This window comes from Xenopus tropicalis, chromosome 2 (genome assembly GCF_000004195.4).
Source record: "Xenopus tropicalis strain Nigerian chromosome 2, UCB_Xtro_10.0, whole genome shotgun sequence".
Classification (NCBI taxonomy): Eukaryota; Metazoa; Chordata; class Amphibia; order Anura; family Pipidae; genus Xenopus; species Xenopus tropicalis.
This window is the reverse complement of record NC_030678.2, coordinates 87,967,031-87,982,205: the sequence shown is the minus strand read 5'-3', so window position 1 is coordinate 87,982,205 and position 15,175 is coordinate 87,967,031. Positions and strand designations below refer to the sequence as shown.

Below are 15,175 nucleotides of genomic sequence, written 5' to 3'. Positions count from 1 at the left end.
ACACCATGGGATAAGTATTTACTGGTAAGGTAATGGGCACTGTAGCAGACTGGATGACAGTTTGTGTATGCACCGAGTTCTATAAGGAAACCTTGTAATGGCATATTTATTAAAGGTTTTTACACACACATTTTGACAAAAAAAAGAAATATGAACGTTAGTAAATACACCGCTTAATGCTATATAGATAGAAAAATGAGCTCCTTGCTTTTCAAAGAAATGTATGTTAGAAACCATTTGCTCCATCTTGTGGCCAGCCCTCGGAACTACACCAACCAAAGCTAAGGATAATAAAAGGAAATAAACATTTCCATAATTAATAATAAGAGATGCTGTCAAAACACATATGTGCCCATTTAAAATGGCCTTATATTTTGTACAAGCACTTAAGCACATACGTTGCAGAATCTTATTTTCAGAGCTACATATGTTTAAATAGCAAGTTATATGCTAAGTTGAGAACCTTGGCCTAAAGGCTGTGGGTTTTCAGTAAATGTATCTAGTGTTTTTTTGAGCACCAGCTAGATCTCCTCAGATACTGACCTGATCTACATTAACTCCCACCCACACCCAAAAGCTAATATACAGGTAATTTATATCCTGCCATGTAAAGAGAAACTAAAAGTTTTATTTAAAGTTAGAACACCTGGTGATGCCTTCTCCACCATCCCAAATGACACCACTGCATTACAACTCCCCAATACTGACCTGTTTACTTACTATTAGTGCCACAGGGTTGGTGGGCACCATCTCACACCATTTCATTTCCTATCCCTGCTGATCTTGGGCTGGGAATTTTACAGTCCATCCAGACTTCAACTGCCCATGTTCTATGAAAGAGATCGGCAGAAAGAGGTTACTCGCCCTGAGATGGCACCTGCCAATCCTGCTGCCCTGCACTCTTCTATTTCAGAACAGATAAGGCAGATTGAGCTACTAATATTTTTTTTGAGACTTGATCAGTAGCAGGTACTGGTACTGGTGCTCGCAGGTTTCTACCACTTTTCTGCTTAATTATGTTGGGTTGAAAAACCCAACATACTGTTCTTCGACTTCAGCTTATTCTTCCACTTCTTCTTCTTCTTAGTGCCCCCCATTTTCTAAACGCTACTCCTCCTACAACACCCAAACTCTCCACACTTCTTCGCCCTATAGCGGAGCAGGTTGCTTGTGCTTTTCTAAGCGATCCCGCTTGTGGCGCCCTCTGAACACCCCAAATGTCCCATTGACTTTGACAGGGAAGATTTTCAAACTGCTGCCACACTTACAGCTTTGAGGCTACACTCTCCAAACTTGAAAAACATAATCATGGGGTCACCCCGAATGAAACAGCGACATTTGTTGGATGACCCAAAGTGGGAGGGGCCAACAACAGCCAATCAAATTTTACCCCTTGACTTTAATGGGGAAATTGAAACTGCTGCCAATCTTACAGCTTTGAGGCTACACTCCCCAAACTTGAATCACATAGTCATAGGGTCAGCCTTAATGAAAATATGATTGATGGGGCTGTGAATAGCCAATCAGATTTTAAACAAATAGTTTTGGAAGGCACACCACAATTGCTAAAGCAAAAATAGGTGGCTTTAAAACAAAGACAGCAAAAAGAAGAAAAAGGGTGCAAATGAGAATCTGTTCCCCAAGCCCACATAGGGGAAAACAGAATATTAATACAAATCAATCAATTACTCAATGCATGTGCATACTTCCCTCCCCACTAGCCTAGGCGCGCGTCCGTGTGGGCGCGCCTCATAACAGATCCCAGCAGCGCATAGGGGCCGGCTCAGAGGGTGATCGCGCCTGCCTGTGCACGCCCACATCTTTAGCACATTGCGCATGTGCCGCCTCTCCTCCAAGTCGTCAAGTCTTCCAAGGAGCAATGCATCATGGGAACTTTCTTCACACAACTCGGCGGTTTTTGTTCCGGTTTGGCTTCAGTACATCTAAACCATCAGTATATGGGGAGACTTAAGGGAACTGTTGAGACAACGGATGGTAAGCCTGCTCCTTGAGATTAACTCTTATGTAGCCTTTCCTTCTCCTTTAACATATAATGCTCTTTATATGGAAAATATTCAAAGAACAGTAAATACAATTACAGTGCATAATATACATACCACCAGTTGGACAAAATGCAATATACAGAAAAAGCAGACACGTGTGGATTGAAAAAACCCCAACGTTTCGGAACACCGTCCTTTGTCAAGGGGATTCAATCAGATTTTACCTATTGACTTTCAATGGGGAAATCCAACCTGCTGCCATGCTCACATTATTAACACCAGGGTCCCCAAACTTTTCACAGTTGGTCACTAGGGGACTGTAGGGCACCACGTTACTGCGGTTCAAGGTTAGAAAAAGTGGGTGGAGCCACCAACAGCCAATCAGATTTTACCTATTAATTTTCAATAAGGAAATTCAACCTGCTGCCATTCACACAGTATTAACACCAGGGTCACTAGGGGACTGCATTTTTAGGTTTTAAAAAGTGGGTGGAGCCACCAACAGCCAATCAGACTTCACCTATTGAATTTTTTGGGTTTAAATTTAAAATGCTGCCTTTCTCACACTATTTATGTCAGGGTTCCCAAACTTTGCACAGTCAGTCCCTGGCTGACTATGTATTCAGGATTAGAAAAAGTGGGCAGAGCCACCAACAGCCAATCCATTTCCACCCATTAAATTTTATTGGTTTATATTTAAACTTGTGCAATTATTAAAGCATTAATTCCAGGGTTGTTAAACCTAGGGTCTCAAAACATTGCAGAATACTAATGGGTAACTGCAGTTCCTGGTTAAAAAAAAGTAGGCAAAGCCACCAGCCACCAATCTGATGTCACTCATTGGGGAAATTTAAATTGCTGCCATTCAGACACTATTAAAATCAGGGTCCCCAAACTTTGCGCAGTGGTTTTAACAATATAACTGTGGTCCAAGGTTAGAAAAAGTGGCCCGGGCCAACAACAGATCAGATTTCATTCAGTGACGTCACGTTTTTCAAACCAACATGAAGTTTGTTCTCAAACTAGTTATATATAGGTTTCTTCATTCTGTCATGGTGCACAATGCAAATAAAACTGAAACAAATATAGATGAATAATGAACTTGCCATTTATCTTTTCAGATTGTTGCTATTTTTAAGATTATAAGCATCTCAGCCACACAAAACCAAACTGCTTTTATTCCCTCTTACACCTGCCCCCTCACCCCATTTAACATTACCTAGCAACAACTCACCTCTACATCCAGCCTCCCAAGGAAGGTGTCACGTTAGACTTCCCCTTCACTTCATCAGTCCGTACTGGATCCTGCACAGAACTTACCTTTTCTTTTTCAGGAACATCACAAAAATGCATATCCTTCCACTGTTAAAACATTGGCTGGAATTCACAAAAGTGGTGATATTGAGACAAAATAATAGAGGCAATAGATTTGCCAGATTTTCCACCTTACTCACAAACCTCTATTTCCACTTTTGTGAATTTATCTTTTAAACAGACAGTTTTCAGCTATTGACTCAGACCCTTAGAGCTAAACTTCTAGATTTTGTTGAATGGTACGGGATCAACAGAACACATTCCTACAAGTCAGATATAGTTGCATGTCCATAAACTGCAATCCATCCTTAATGCTGCTGTCTGCATCATCTCAACGGCATCTGAATGGTGTTCCTCCCTTTTACTACTACAGCCTCTCTCCTTTGCTTTTCCTCATAAAGTATAAAATACTAATTCTACCTTTCAAAGCTCTGCATTCATCTGCTCCTCCATAAACATACTCTGAATAAGCAATATATACTCCCTTCCGTTCATTAAAAGAGCTGATTCATGCATAAAAGCCCTTTCCATTTTTGCCCACAGCTTTGAAATGCTCTAGTATCTTGCATCACACAAACTCCCACTCTCAGGGGGGAATTTACTAATGTTCTTATTTTTTTTTCATTACATTTTTTTTGTGCTAAAACTCAAATTTTTTGTGTAAAAAAAAAAAAGTGTTTTTCGCCATTTGTTATGCGTCAGAAGTAAAAATATGCCATCTAAAAGCTGTTGAGATCATGTAGAAGTCATTGGCAGCTTTATTGGAACTGAAAGATATTTTTTTACTTTGTGGTATTAGAGGTTTTTGTGGGTCTCACAGTTTCCCGTGGTTTTTTTTTTGTGCTATTTTTTAAAAGGCTGTTTTAATAAATCACTTGACATTCGTGGTTTAAGAGAAAATTAGTTTTTTGTGGTTTTAAAAAAACTCAAAAACTAGAAAAATGTCAATAAATGGCCTCCCACATTGTTTTCAACTTAAATTAAGTGTTTCATTAATTTCCCTTTTGAAGCCCTGACTTATTCACTAATTCCCTTTTGATTCCTCTTTCTAACTCTAGTATTGAAATGCCTATCATTTATGAATGTATTCTCAGAGTTTACTTTACAGTACCTATACCATCACTCATGTTTATACTTTGTAACTTCATACACAGTTAAATAAATACATATACAGGTATGGGACCCATTATCCAGAATGCTCGGGACCTGGGGTTTTCCGGATAAGGAGTCTTTCCATAATTTGGATCTCCTACCTTAAGTTTACTAAAAAAAATATTTGAACAGTAATTAAACCCAATAGGATTGTTTTGCCTCCAATAAGGATTAATTGTATCTTAGTTGGGATCAAGTACAAGGTACTATTTTATTACTCCAGAGAAAAAGGAAATAATTTTTAAAAATGTGAATTATTTGAATAAAATGGAGTGTACGGGAAATGACCTTTCCGTATAATGGATAATGGGTTTCTGGATAAGGGGTCCGATACCTATACCGATATATATATTTAAATATATGTGATATATGTTTCTGATATATATGCACAGGGTCTCTTTTTCGATATCCCCATAACTCATAACTCTTGGCCTTGTGATGCAGAAACATTTCGTAGAGATTAATACAGCTTTTTTAGAAACTTGCAGGGACATCATAACCTTATATTTGCTGAAGCTTTGTATGTTCATTTCTAGTTAATTTTGAATACAAAATATATAAAAATATGGAAATATTTTGTTTTAACTTTGATTTAGTATATGAAATGTGTATTTTGGGCAGGGAGGTAAGTGACCTTTCCTAGTACGGCATAAAAGAATACACAGACATCAACTTTTCTAAGTAAAACTTTAATGAAACCAGTAGGTCAATAAATTAATCAAGTGAGGTACAGAACTGTTCTATTGCAAACATTTCTATTCCCAAGTCAAGTTTCAGTAGCATTTAACTAACCTCATCTAACTACAAATGTCCCCCCCCAGAAAATTGCTCCAAAATTCTCTGCTATCAGAGAAGGAGCAGGTAAACATCTGAGTGTGAGTGTGCATGGGGGGGAGCCCCTATACCGGATGCAGATCCTAGCTTCATGCTAGAGCATGCATAGCATTCATTGGGAGCGTGCAGGGTACTACTACCAAGATACCAGCACCTAGGGGGTGCTAACCAAGCTGACCCTTTACAGCAAATGAGAGGCAGGGGAATGTTAGAGCTGATAGCTGCGTAACTAAAGATTTGTGCACAAGATTCTTTGTAGTAATGCTTTAACAAGGTTTAACCAAATATCTTTAAAAAAAGATCTGTTCACCTTTCTTACCTATATTAATAGGACTGTGTCCTTATATAAGTACCTATGTTACCTTAATGTCAAAGGCATTACCAATTCTGTTGTAAAGGTTAAAAAGAAAGCATTTCTAAACTCCCTAGACTGAAGCTATCAGGCAGATTGTTTAGAAATTAAAACGGTTTAAGACTATGTATGTGTTTTCCAGCTTTTTCTGACTTTCCATAAAGCAATGAAGACCATTATCTGTACACAGTAATGGCCCTCTGTAAGACTTCTTACTGATCTGACACCAAGGGTCAATTTTTGGAGATAGCTGTTACAGAGGGTATACTTTTCGTTCTAAATAGTGGCTTTATGAATGCTGCTGCAGGGTGAAAAACAGTACTACATTCACCCTATACTGCCATCCTCTACAGCACTAGCATTTAATGTTCTCTTCCAACCAGAAGAAAAATAAAATCAAACAACAAAACATATTGGTATCAAAAGCAGAGGAAGATCATCAGAATGTAGACCTTATATATCTGCAGTACCTTAAGAACAAAGAACATGTGTAGCATTGTGCTTAATTTATAGGAAGTCATATTGTTGAAGGTATGTTTATGCTGATGGTCAGACGTGATGATATGAGTGATTAGATAGCAAGCACAGCTAAAAGTAGAAATGCATAGTGTTGGTGGGATTAATGCAAAAGTCCCTGTCTAGCATGCTTGAAAAGTGGCATATTTTAAGTGAACTAAACCTCCTGCTGCCCATGCCAGGAGATGAAGGCTGTATGGGAGCAGCATTTATATATTTAAGTTTTTGAGGCACTTTCTAGAGACTAGGTGTGACATCCGTCAAGGTAGCAAGACATGGAGGAAACAACATTTTTAAGTTGCAGTCTATTATTTGTTCTTCACAGCTGCAGGGAAAAAACTATGTTTTGGGACACTGGATCCTGATGGAAAACATCCTATAAAAGTCATGGTGAAAAAAGGGCCAAAGGAGTCAAGCCTCTCCACTTTACAGGAGAGTAAATATGGCTTCTTTGAACAGTACTTCTAATCTCTCTGTGGCTCAAAAGACCAAAGTTCTGTTTCCAGTGGACTTGCTTTTTCAACTGCATAAGTTCTTTAGCCTTTCTACATTTGGTGGGAGCAGCAGAAGCAAGACAGTCGAAGGGATCACTTAGTCTCTACAGAAGATCTCTCATCCTGTTGCTCCTCGAGTAAAGGCACACCCACCTTCTTTTTCTTTTCAAAAGGAGCTGGTAATATGGTCACAACTTACCCTATTGCTCCATCTTTCTCACTCCATGTTGGTGCTGGCAGAATGAGATATATTAAGTGTCTGGGCTGACACTGAAAAGTCCACTGGATCCACAGGGCTCTGGTAATCAGATGTCATTTCTTGGTCAATCAATGGCATTTGCATAGAGGTCAATGTAAAAGAGCTTGCTGGACCTTTCCGGATACACTGAGAGTAGAAACCTAGAAGTATATCAAGTTTATCTTCAATGCTCTGGACCTGAGGAGAGAAACCAACAAAGAATTTAAGAAAACGGGAATGGACTTGCATATAAAGTAGAAACATCCCAATAGGCAGCATTGTCACATGGTATAGTAAAAGGGAAGGCTCATGGTACACATCTATTAAAATAGGATCTACAAATGAAGCCTGGAAATACAGCCACCACGGAAACAGGCTGTATCTCCAGGGTCCCCACAGTGTCCTGCATCAATTGCTGCAGTGCAGTTGCACCAAAAGAACAGGGTATACATGTCACTCACATACCAAATGCCTGAATTCACACTAACCTGATGTAAGAATTTTTCAGCATAATTGCATCTGATTTGCACTAAAGTGTGAATGCAATTTCACTAATTGTAATACTTTGGCTGTAATATTGTTAGGTGCATCTGACCAATGATGCTGGAAGGCAGGGGAAAAAAACGCTGCATGCGAGAGAAAATAACACAGTGATTTGCATTTTTTCCAAAAATCATGAAAAAAAATAAAACATGAACGATAGTAAAAGCTGTGTTCCATAACTCCATGGGTTAAAGTTTCCTTGCCACTAAAGGGCACTCTGCTTCCTCTTCATTTCTTACCTGTCTCTCAACCTTTACTACCCTTCCCATCATGCTTAGCTCATCAGCAGCTTCAACTTCAGGACCCATGGTGGAAACCTTCTCTCCTTTATCTCTAGGTTTTTTCTCTACCGGCACAGGCCCCCGGCCAATGATCTGATCCACCCTGCAAATAAAATATTGTCTGTGTTGTATACTTAGGAACAAGTCAAAAAGGAAAAAACTAAAATTTCAAAATGAAGGAAAACTAAAGGTTAAAAGACACCCAATGAGGCAGGTGTTACAAAATATTCACACCAACACAGCATACTTCTTCTAGGGTGCTAGGGAAATTGGTTCAAATATTGTGGTCACATAGTAAAAAGTTCCACAGACTCAAGTGGAATATATGGAATATATGCACCCGCCTGAGCCACAAGGTAGAGATTTGCCTCAGTGAAAGATGGCCAACATACTGGTAAACCCTTGGCATTTGCCCAGGTTCCACCAGGTTAAGGAACTATCAGACTTTTCACCTTAAGGCTATAGTCAAACAAGGCTGTTTAAAATTAGGTATTCTTATTGGAGACTTGTTTTTTATTATTGTACCCCACATAAAGGTGTATCATGAGCGTTTGCTTGTTTGTTTTCCAGCAATAAACATAAAATGAGAGGATCTCTGGGTTCCTTTGTTGTTTGCCTTATTATATTCAAGGCAGTCAAAAATCTTTGCAGAGGCTCACCAATAATAAATCTGCCCTGGGCCCACCAGTATCTTCAGGGCCGCCATCAGGGGGGCACAGGGGGGACAGTTGTCCCAGGCCCGGACGATGGTCGCTTTAAGGGGGGGCCCGGCCGTGATACAGTTTTTTTTTTTTTTAGTTTGGGCCCCCTTTAAAGAACTCCGGGCCCTGTCATTGGTGGTCAGTGGGAAATTTGATTGGTTGCGCCCCGTGCGTACGCACGCACAGGGTGCAACCTTATAAAATGTTCAGATGCAGCGGTGAGCCAGCACAGATGAAGAGGACGCAGACGGAAGAAGACGCTGGCGGGGGAGCTGAAGGATGCCGCAGGGGAACCGGAGGAAGTAGCTGGGGGGGGAGCTGGAGGATTCTGGTGGGAAGCGAAGGATGCTTGTGGGGGTGGGAGCTGGACAATGCTGAGAAGGACTCTGGGGGGGAGCTGGAGGATTCCGGTGGGAGCTGGGGGGAAGGGGAGGATGCTTGGGAGGGGGAGCTGGAGGATGCTGGGAAGGACTCTGGGGGGGAGCTGGAGGATTTCGTTGGGAGCTGGGGGGAAGCGGAGAATGCTTGGGGGGGGAGGATGCTTGGGGGGGTGGGAGCTGGAGGATGCTGGGAAGGACTCTGGGGGGGAGCTGGAGGATGCTGTGGGGGGGGAGCTGGAGGACCTGGGGGGGTAACGGGAGGATGCTGGGGGCCCTGGCTTACAATGTTTTAGGGGGGCCCTGGCCACCAATGTTTTAGGGGGGTCCTGGCCACCAATGTTTTAGGGGGGCCCTAGTTACCAATGTTTTAGGGGGGCCCTGGTTACCAATGTTTTTTTTTTTATATATATTCTTTATTTTTTAATTTTTAACAGGGTGGGGGATAGGGGTACAGAAAAAGAAGGGGAGAGGGGTGGGAGGCATGAAAAAGGAAAACATGTTGTACATTCTGAATCAAGTTTCCTGAGCTAACAACAAGTTCTTGCTACATTGTAAATTTACAAGTTATGCCAGGCAAAATACAACTTTCAATTTATACTTTCTGATCATCCTTCGTTGTCCAGTAAATATTCTATCTATCTATCTATCTATAGTGGAGGAAAAGGGGTGTCGCAGATTGTTATTAAGATAGGACTATATTGAGATGTATGTATTTATTTATTTATTTGCCCAGTTTGTTTAGGTATTGTACCCAGGGGTTCCAGATTTTGCGGTAAGTATTGCTTTTGTTGTGTATTAAGTGTGATATTTCTTCTAGTTTTCTTATTTCTTCAACTTTTGCTAACCATTCCTTATAGGTTGGTGGATTTGGGGATTTCCATTTCTGGGGAATCATCGACTTTGCTGCTTGCAGCAGGTGTGAGTGTGTTGTCTCTCTCTGGGGTGATATATAACATTATAGTTGGGGCATTTTCTAGTTTGATAGAAAAGTGGGTTATTGAGTTTATTGTGGTCAGTACTCTATCCCAGTATTCTCGTAGTTCTTTGCACTTCAGCCATATGTGAGTGTGTGTGCCTTCAGCACAATTGCACCCCAAACAGAGAGGGGAGCTATTGGGATAAAATCTATGGAGTTTGGCTGGTGTATGATGCCATCTAGTGATTAATTTATAAATTGCTTCGTTGGTTCTTGAAGCTCTGGATGCTTTATGCGTTAATTTGAAAACCTTGCTCCATAGGAATGGGGATATTGTGATGTTGAGTTCTTTTTCCCATGAAAGACAGTGGTTTTTTTGGGGTGGTTACCAATGTTTTAGGGGGCCCTGGCTACCAATGTCTGTGTGTCCTTTGTACTGATGGGAGGGGCCATTGGGGGGAAGGGTGTGGGAGGAGGGGGCACAGAAAATTTTGTTGTGAGGGGCCCGTGATTTCTGATGGTGGCCCTGAGTATCTTTAAACAACACTGCAGTAGAATTTTAGATGGTCAGCCACAAATTAAAAGTGTTCACCCTTTCCACTTATTAATTGAAAATGTCTGCAAAAACCCTACTCTTCCTGCCCATCTGTTCCACTTCCTACTGCCTGCTTTACCAGGCTGCACAGGGGAGCTGTGCACTCAGTGCACTGCATTGTAGGATAAGAACCAATCAGCAACTAGGCTGAACTGATAAGAAACTGAAGGCTGTCTTATCTTGCATGGTTGCAGGGCTGCAATTGGCTATCCCCCTCCCACTGTGATTCTGGCAGGGACCATTAGGACATGCCTACACCTCATTTCAACACAAATAGGGACTAGAGAAGATTTAAAGGGAGCTCGCATAAAGGGTCATTTCTAAAGATATTAATTTTTAGCCCAAAGTAAAACCAGCACCATATATTATTCATTATTCCCTACAATATTAGAGGGGGGTTTGGCTATGCTATATGTCTACTTTAAGTCCTTACTGTAAAGATCTACTACATTAACACAGGCCAAAGCCTGCAGCCACATAGTACTAGCAGGAGCTTTTAGGCAAAATGCACAAATGCTACAGAAATGATATCGGCATCAGAATTTACCAGTGCATGTCTTGGCTGACTACAACGGGTCAACATTTTACACCTGCTGCAGACCTCTCTGTGTTTACTTTAACAATAAGGCAAACAATATCATCATACGTCTGCGCACACACAATATATACATTTTATATTTTCTATTTAAGGGTGATAATTGAAAGAAAAATACTGCATTAAAAAACAGCATATATATTCCCTCAAAAGGTTTTTTGTTTAGGTCTACCTTTTTATTGGTGGGATTTCCTTCTAGGTTGTACAAAGAACTTGGAGAGATAGAAAGACTTGGGAAACACAAATGTGTTACTTTTTATATTTTTCATAACACATTAGTGTGCCCCAAGGCTTTATATCTCTTAAAATTTTTTGTGGTTCCTAATTTAAGGTGAGATGGGAGCACCTCCTCCTAATGGAGGATATGAATAAACCTGTGGCAATTGTCATATTAATTTTTGAGGTTTCCTGCTAGGTTGTATACACTGACCTGCCCTGCAGGCTCTTAATGCGCCCAAGCATATCCAAATGTCCAGCTGAATACTGCTCAATTACATCCTTCACATCATATGGCCGTAGAGTCTCCTTAAACTTCCTCTTTGCCACAAGGAATTTAAGGATTCTGTCAGCAATAAGAAATGGCATTAATAAATTATTGCATTTATTTATAGATTTACATTTGAAGTTTGTTTGTAAAATAAACTGTAAAACAACATGTGCATTGTGAAAAACTGGCCCTGCTTGCATTTGTTTCTCTGCAGGTCAGTTTTTGCATGTGTCTCAGCAGTAATGTTGAATCCGGTTATGACGTTAATTCAATGTATTCTCAACTCACCTAAAGGCTCGAATCAGGGTTTTTATAGTTGGCATCACATCCTCCATGGTCAAATCATTTGGAAGTCTCTTTTCATCATTAATGTCGTCTCCAGGACCCTCTATATGGAGAAAACATACTGCTAAGGCGAGTTATTTAAGGTCAAGCTGCCCAGCCCTATCTTATAAGAATTAACCAATAGACCAAATGCATTTTTTATTTTGGAAAATATTTCTTTTATAACTTATTTGACTCAATACCAAATGTCAGAATGACAATTGAAAGCATTTGTCCTAAATGATCAATGTCATTAACAAGATGGGTTTTAATCTGTCCGTACACTTCCTAAAGGAATGACCAGGATCAGAATCTTTAGAACAGGAGACACTGTAGCACACCAGGCAAGTCTATTCAGTGCTTAAAAGGTGCTTTAATGGTTTCATATGCAGATGCAAATAAGTCCGGTTCTACTGCTACACTATATGATCTGTAGCAGGCGGTCACTTCACTGTTTAGCACCCTACCTGCAGAAAGAATGTTCAGGGGTAGAGCACCCCAACCTCATGCAGTTTATGAATCTTAGGAAAAATCCTTTGGTTATAAATCAAGGGGGGGCCTTAAAATTGACACAACAAATATTGACACAGACGATTAAGGTACTTGCATCCAAACATGCTCCTGCACTCCTGTGTTTTCCAATGCATCCATCTTCCTCTTCTGAGGGATGGTGTTCAACTACACCTATTGATGCTGGGGAACCCTTGAGCTGCTGCCACCCTGGACCTGGAGGTAGTCCCACAGCAGGTTTTGTCATACCAGTCACCAGACTTACACCCAGCAAACACTTTGGACCAGCCTCTCTGTAGCTTGGCTACATGTGTACTATCTGTGGGACACTTTAAGTAAATCCTGCCAGTTGGTGGCACTAACTGTTACAAATCTATGCTTAAAATGGCACCAACATCAGGTGCTATATACTGATTAAAATTACTGTACAATCCTATTTTTGGCAGAGGTCCTCTTGCCTGATAAATAACTAGTTATGCCTTATTCCATAAGGATACACAACGGCATAAATGAATCTAAAAGCAGCAGAAATTATCCACTGAATTGGAAAATGTGTGTAGATTAAGGAAATATATATATTATATGTTTTTTGGGGGGGGCATAAAAGTACATAAGTCATAACATTTATGCATAGAGTATTTAGGAAGTGCCCTCAAAATGTTCAGTTTTATACTGCATTGCATGGAGGAATTTCCTAGCTGTATCCTTAAGAACTCCAATATAGGCATATGATGAGCATGTTACCCAAAAGCCAGTTGGCATAAGTGGTAAGTAAAAACCAGTGGTTAGTAAAAAAAAGTCTTGATAAGCACCATTTTTTGTTCATTTTGAAGCTGATTTATCTGCACCAAGGGTAACTGTAGTTGACTCCTCAGTTTATGAAAAGTGGAACATGTGTAAATAAAAATTAACTCTAAAGGTAGTTTATCACGAAGTGCAAAAAAAATCTGCCTGGTGCCATACCTTTATCGCTGCAGACCTCTGTGCTACTCTTTCTTTTGCTGCCTGTGTTCTATTCAAGTGGTGTCTTGGGAGAGACATCTAAAATGGCCAGAACTAAGATTCAAAATAGGCCATGACATTTCAAGTAAACAGAAGCCTAAACAGTCCCCGGCAGGCCACTAAATTGTGGCTTTCTATGGCATCTTACAGCAGCCCATCTGGCCAGAATCCACAGACTGCTAGTCCAGACCTGCACATAGGTGTCAAAAGGCACAGCCCACACTGAAGCCTTATCCTTATTGGAAGAGAAAAAAGCGAAGCCCTTCCCACAAGGGCTTCTTAAGTGATCACTAAGGGACACGGACCTGCACCCCTTCATATTCTAGTACAGTGATCCCCAACCAGTGATTTGTGAGCAAAATGTTGCTCACCAACCCCTTGGATGTTGCTCCCAGTGGCCTCAAAGCAGGAGCTCATTTTTGAATTTCTGGCTTGGAGGCCTTCCATATGCTACCAGTCCACATAGGGAATACCAAATAGCCAATTACAGCTCTTATTTGCACTCCTATGAACTTTTTTCATGCTTGTGTTGCCCCCCAACACTTTTTCCATTTGAAAGTGGCGGGTATAAAAAGTTGGGGATCCCTGATCCCTATGATGTTCTGAATAAGTATTTCCAATAAAACTGTGATCAAAGATGCCCTATAATAACTCAGTGGGCACAGCCATTTGTAATTCACTTCTTTCATAGTACTGATATATTATTACAAATATCGAAAAATGGTTGCTTGAAAAAAGATGCTCAAGGCACTTGCTATGTTCTAAAGCTTTTGTTTTTACATTTGATTGTAGGGATTTTGTAATGTAGAACATGATATTTTGACAAAAAGACAGAGCTTTATAGGAAACTGCAGTCTTGGAAGTGGGAAGCAGAAACAGCAAAGCAAACTCACACTTTCTGTCTCACTGATTAGAACCCCCACAAACACATATCTACTCCTCCGCTTTCAGTAGAGATGAAAACAACCTTTTCTAAAAGCATCTGCTTCCCATTCAACAAAAGAAAAAAATCTTAATCTGAAATGCCCATGTGCCAATATCCTCAATTCTAAAATCGCATTTTGTATTTTAGACATTATGTGTAATTTTAATTTTATGTAGTTTTCACACTTTGCACACTTCCTTCCTTCAATATAGAAATTCTGCAGTTCCCTGCTTTGTGTTTTGAAGCAGTACAGTACTTTTTGTACTTTACTACTTATTTATAACTTCATCCATGCTGAAACAGTGAACTAACATCATGGTTAGAGGAGTGTATAACGTTATTCCTATTTGCCCTTTGGTAATGATATCTTTCCGCCAGAGCACACTGTAAAAGTCACATTTACATGAGAAACATAATGTTCACTGGTTTTTCAGCATAGGCCCTAATAATGATTACTTATCAATACTAGAACAGACAAAATAAATATTATTACAATTATTTATAATAATTATTTATTAATATTAGAAGAGGCCCTGAGACTTATGTGTTATAATAAGTGGATTAACAATGAGCCTCATGCCAGCTTTGTTTTTATTATTCCATATTAAAACACAAGAGTCACTTCCAGTCACTATCCTGATGATAATCCCCGCTAGATTGAAATGTGATACGAGTATGGAGGAATAAAGCTTTGTAAACTCTTCTACACGTGGTTGTCATTAGTGCTTTCTACTGTTTGAATATTTATTCTATGGTTGGCACCCAGGCTATATTTTATAAATGAAGAGTGTGGATATTGGATAGTGTGTGAGTATATATATATATATATATTTCTATGGCCCAGGAAGCCATAGAAGCACTTAATTTGCAGTACTTCAAATAGTTTTCTGTAGAGATGAAAGAACATGGTAATGGATTTTGAAAACATGGTAAGACAGCTGTTCTTTAAGTACAGAACTTAAAAAGTACTTAAAAGTAGATCCATAGGGAGATTCTAGAAGTAATCTTCTAAA

At 39.9% G+C, this 15,175-nt stretch overlaps 1 protein-coding gene across 2 annotated transcripts in view; it reads right to left on the bottom strand.

Moving 5' to 3' along the window:
• Nucleotides 1-5,139: 5,139 nt before the first annotated feature.
• Nucleotides 5,140-15,175, bottom strand: part of kcnq4 (potassium channel, voltage gated KQT-like subfamily Q, member 4) — a 68,727-nt gene continuing 58,691 nt past the window's right edge. For both annotated transcript variants that reach the window (XM_012957340.3, NM_001079456.2), the window contains 4 exon segments: nucleotides 11,690-11,789; nucleotides 11,345-11,476; nucleotides 7,686-7,830; nucleotides 5,140-7,101 (listed from right to left, as the gene is read on the bottom strand). In XM_012957340.3, coding sequence (XP_012812794.1) covers nucleotides 6,883-7,101; nucleotides 7,686-7,830; nucleotides 11,345-11,476; nucleotides 11,690-11,789 — 596 coding nt within the window. In that variant the 3' untranslated portion in view covers nucleotides 5,140-6,882.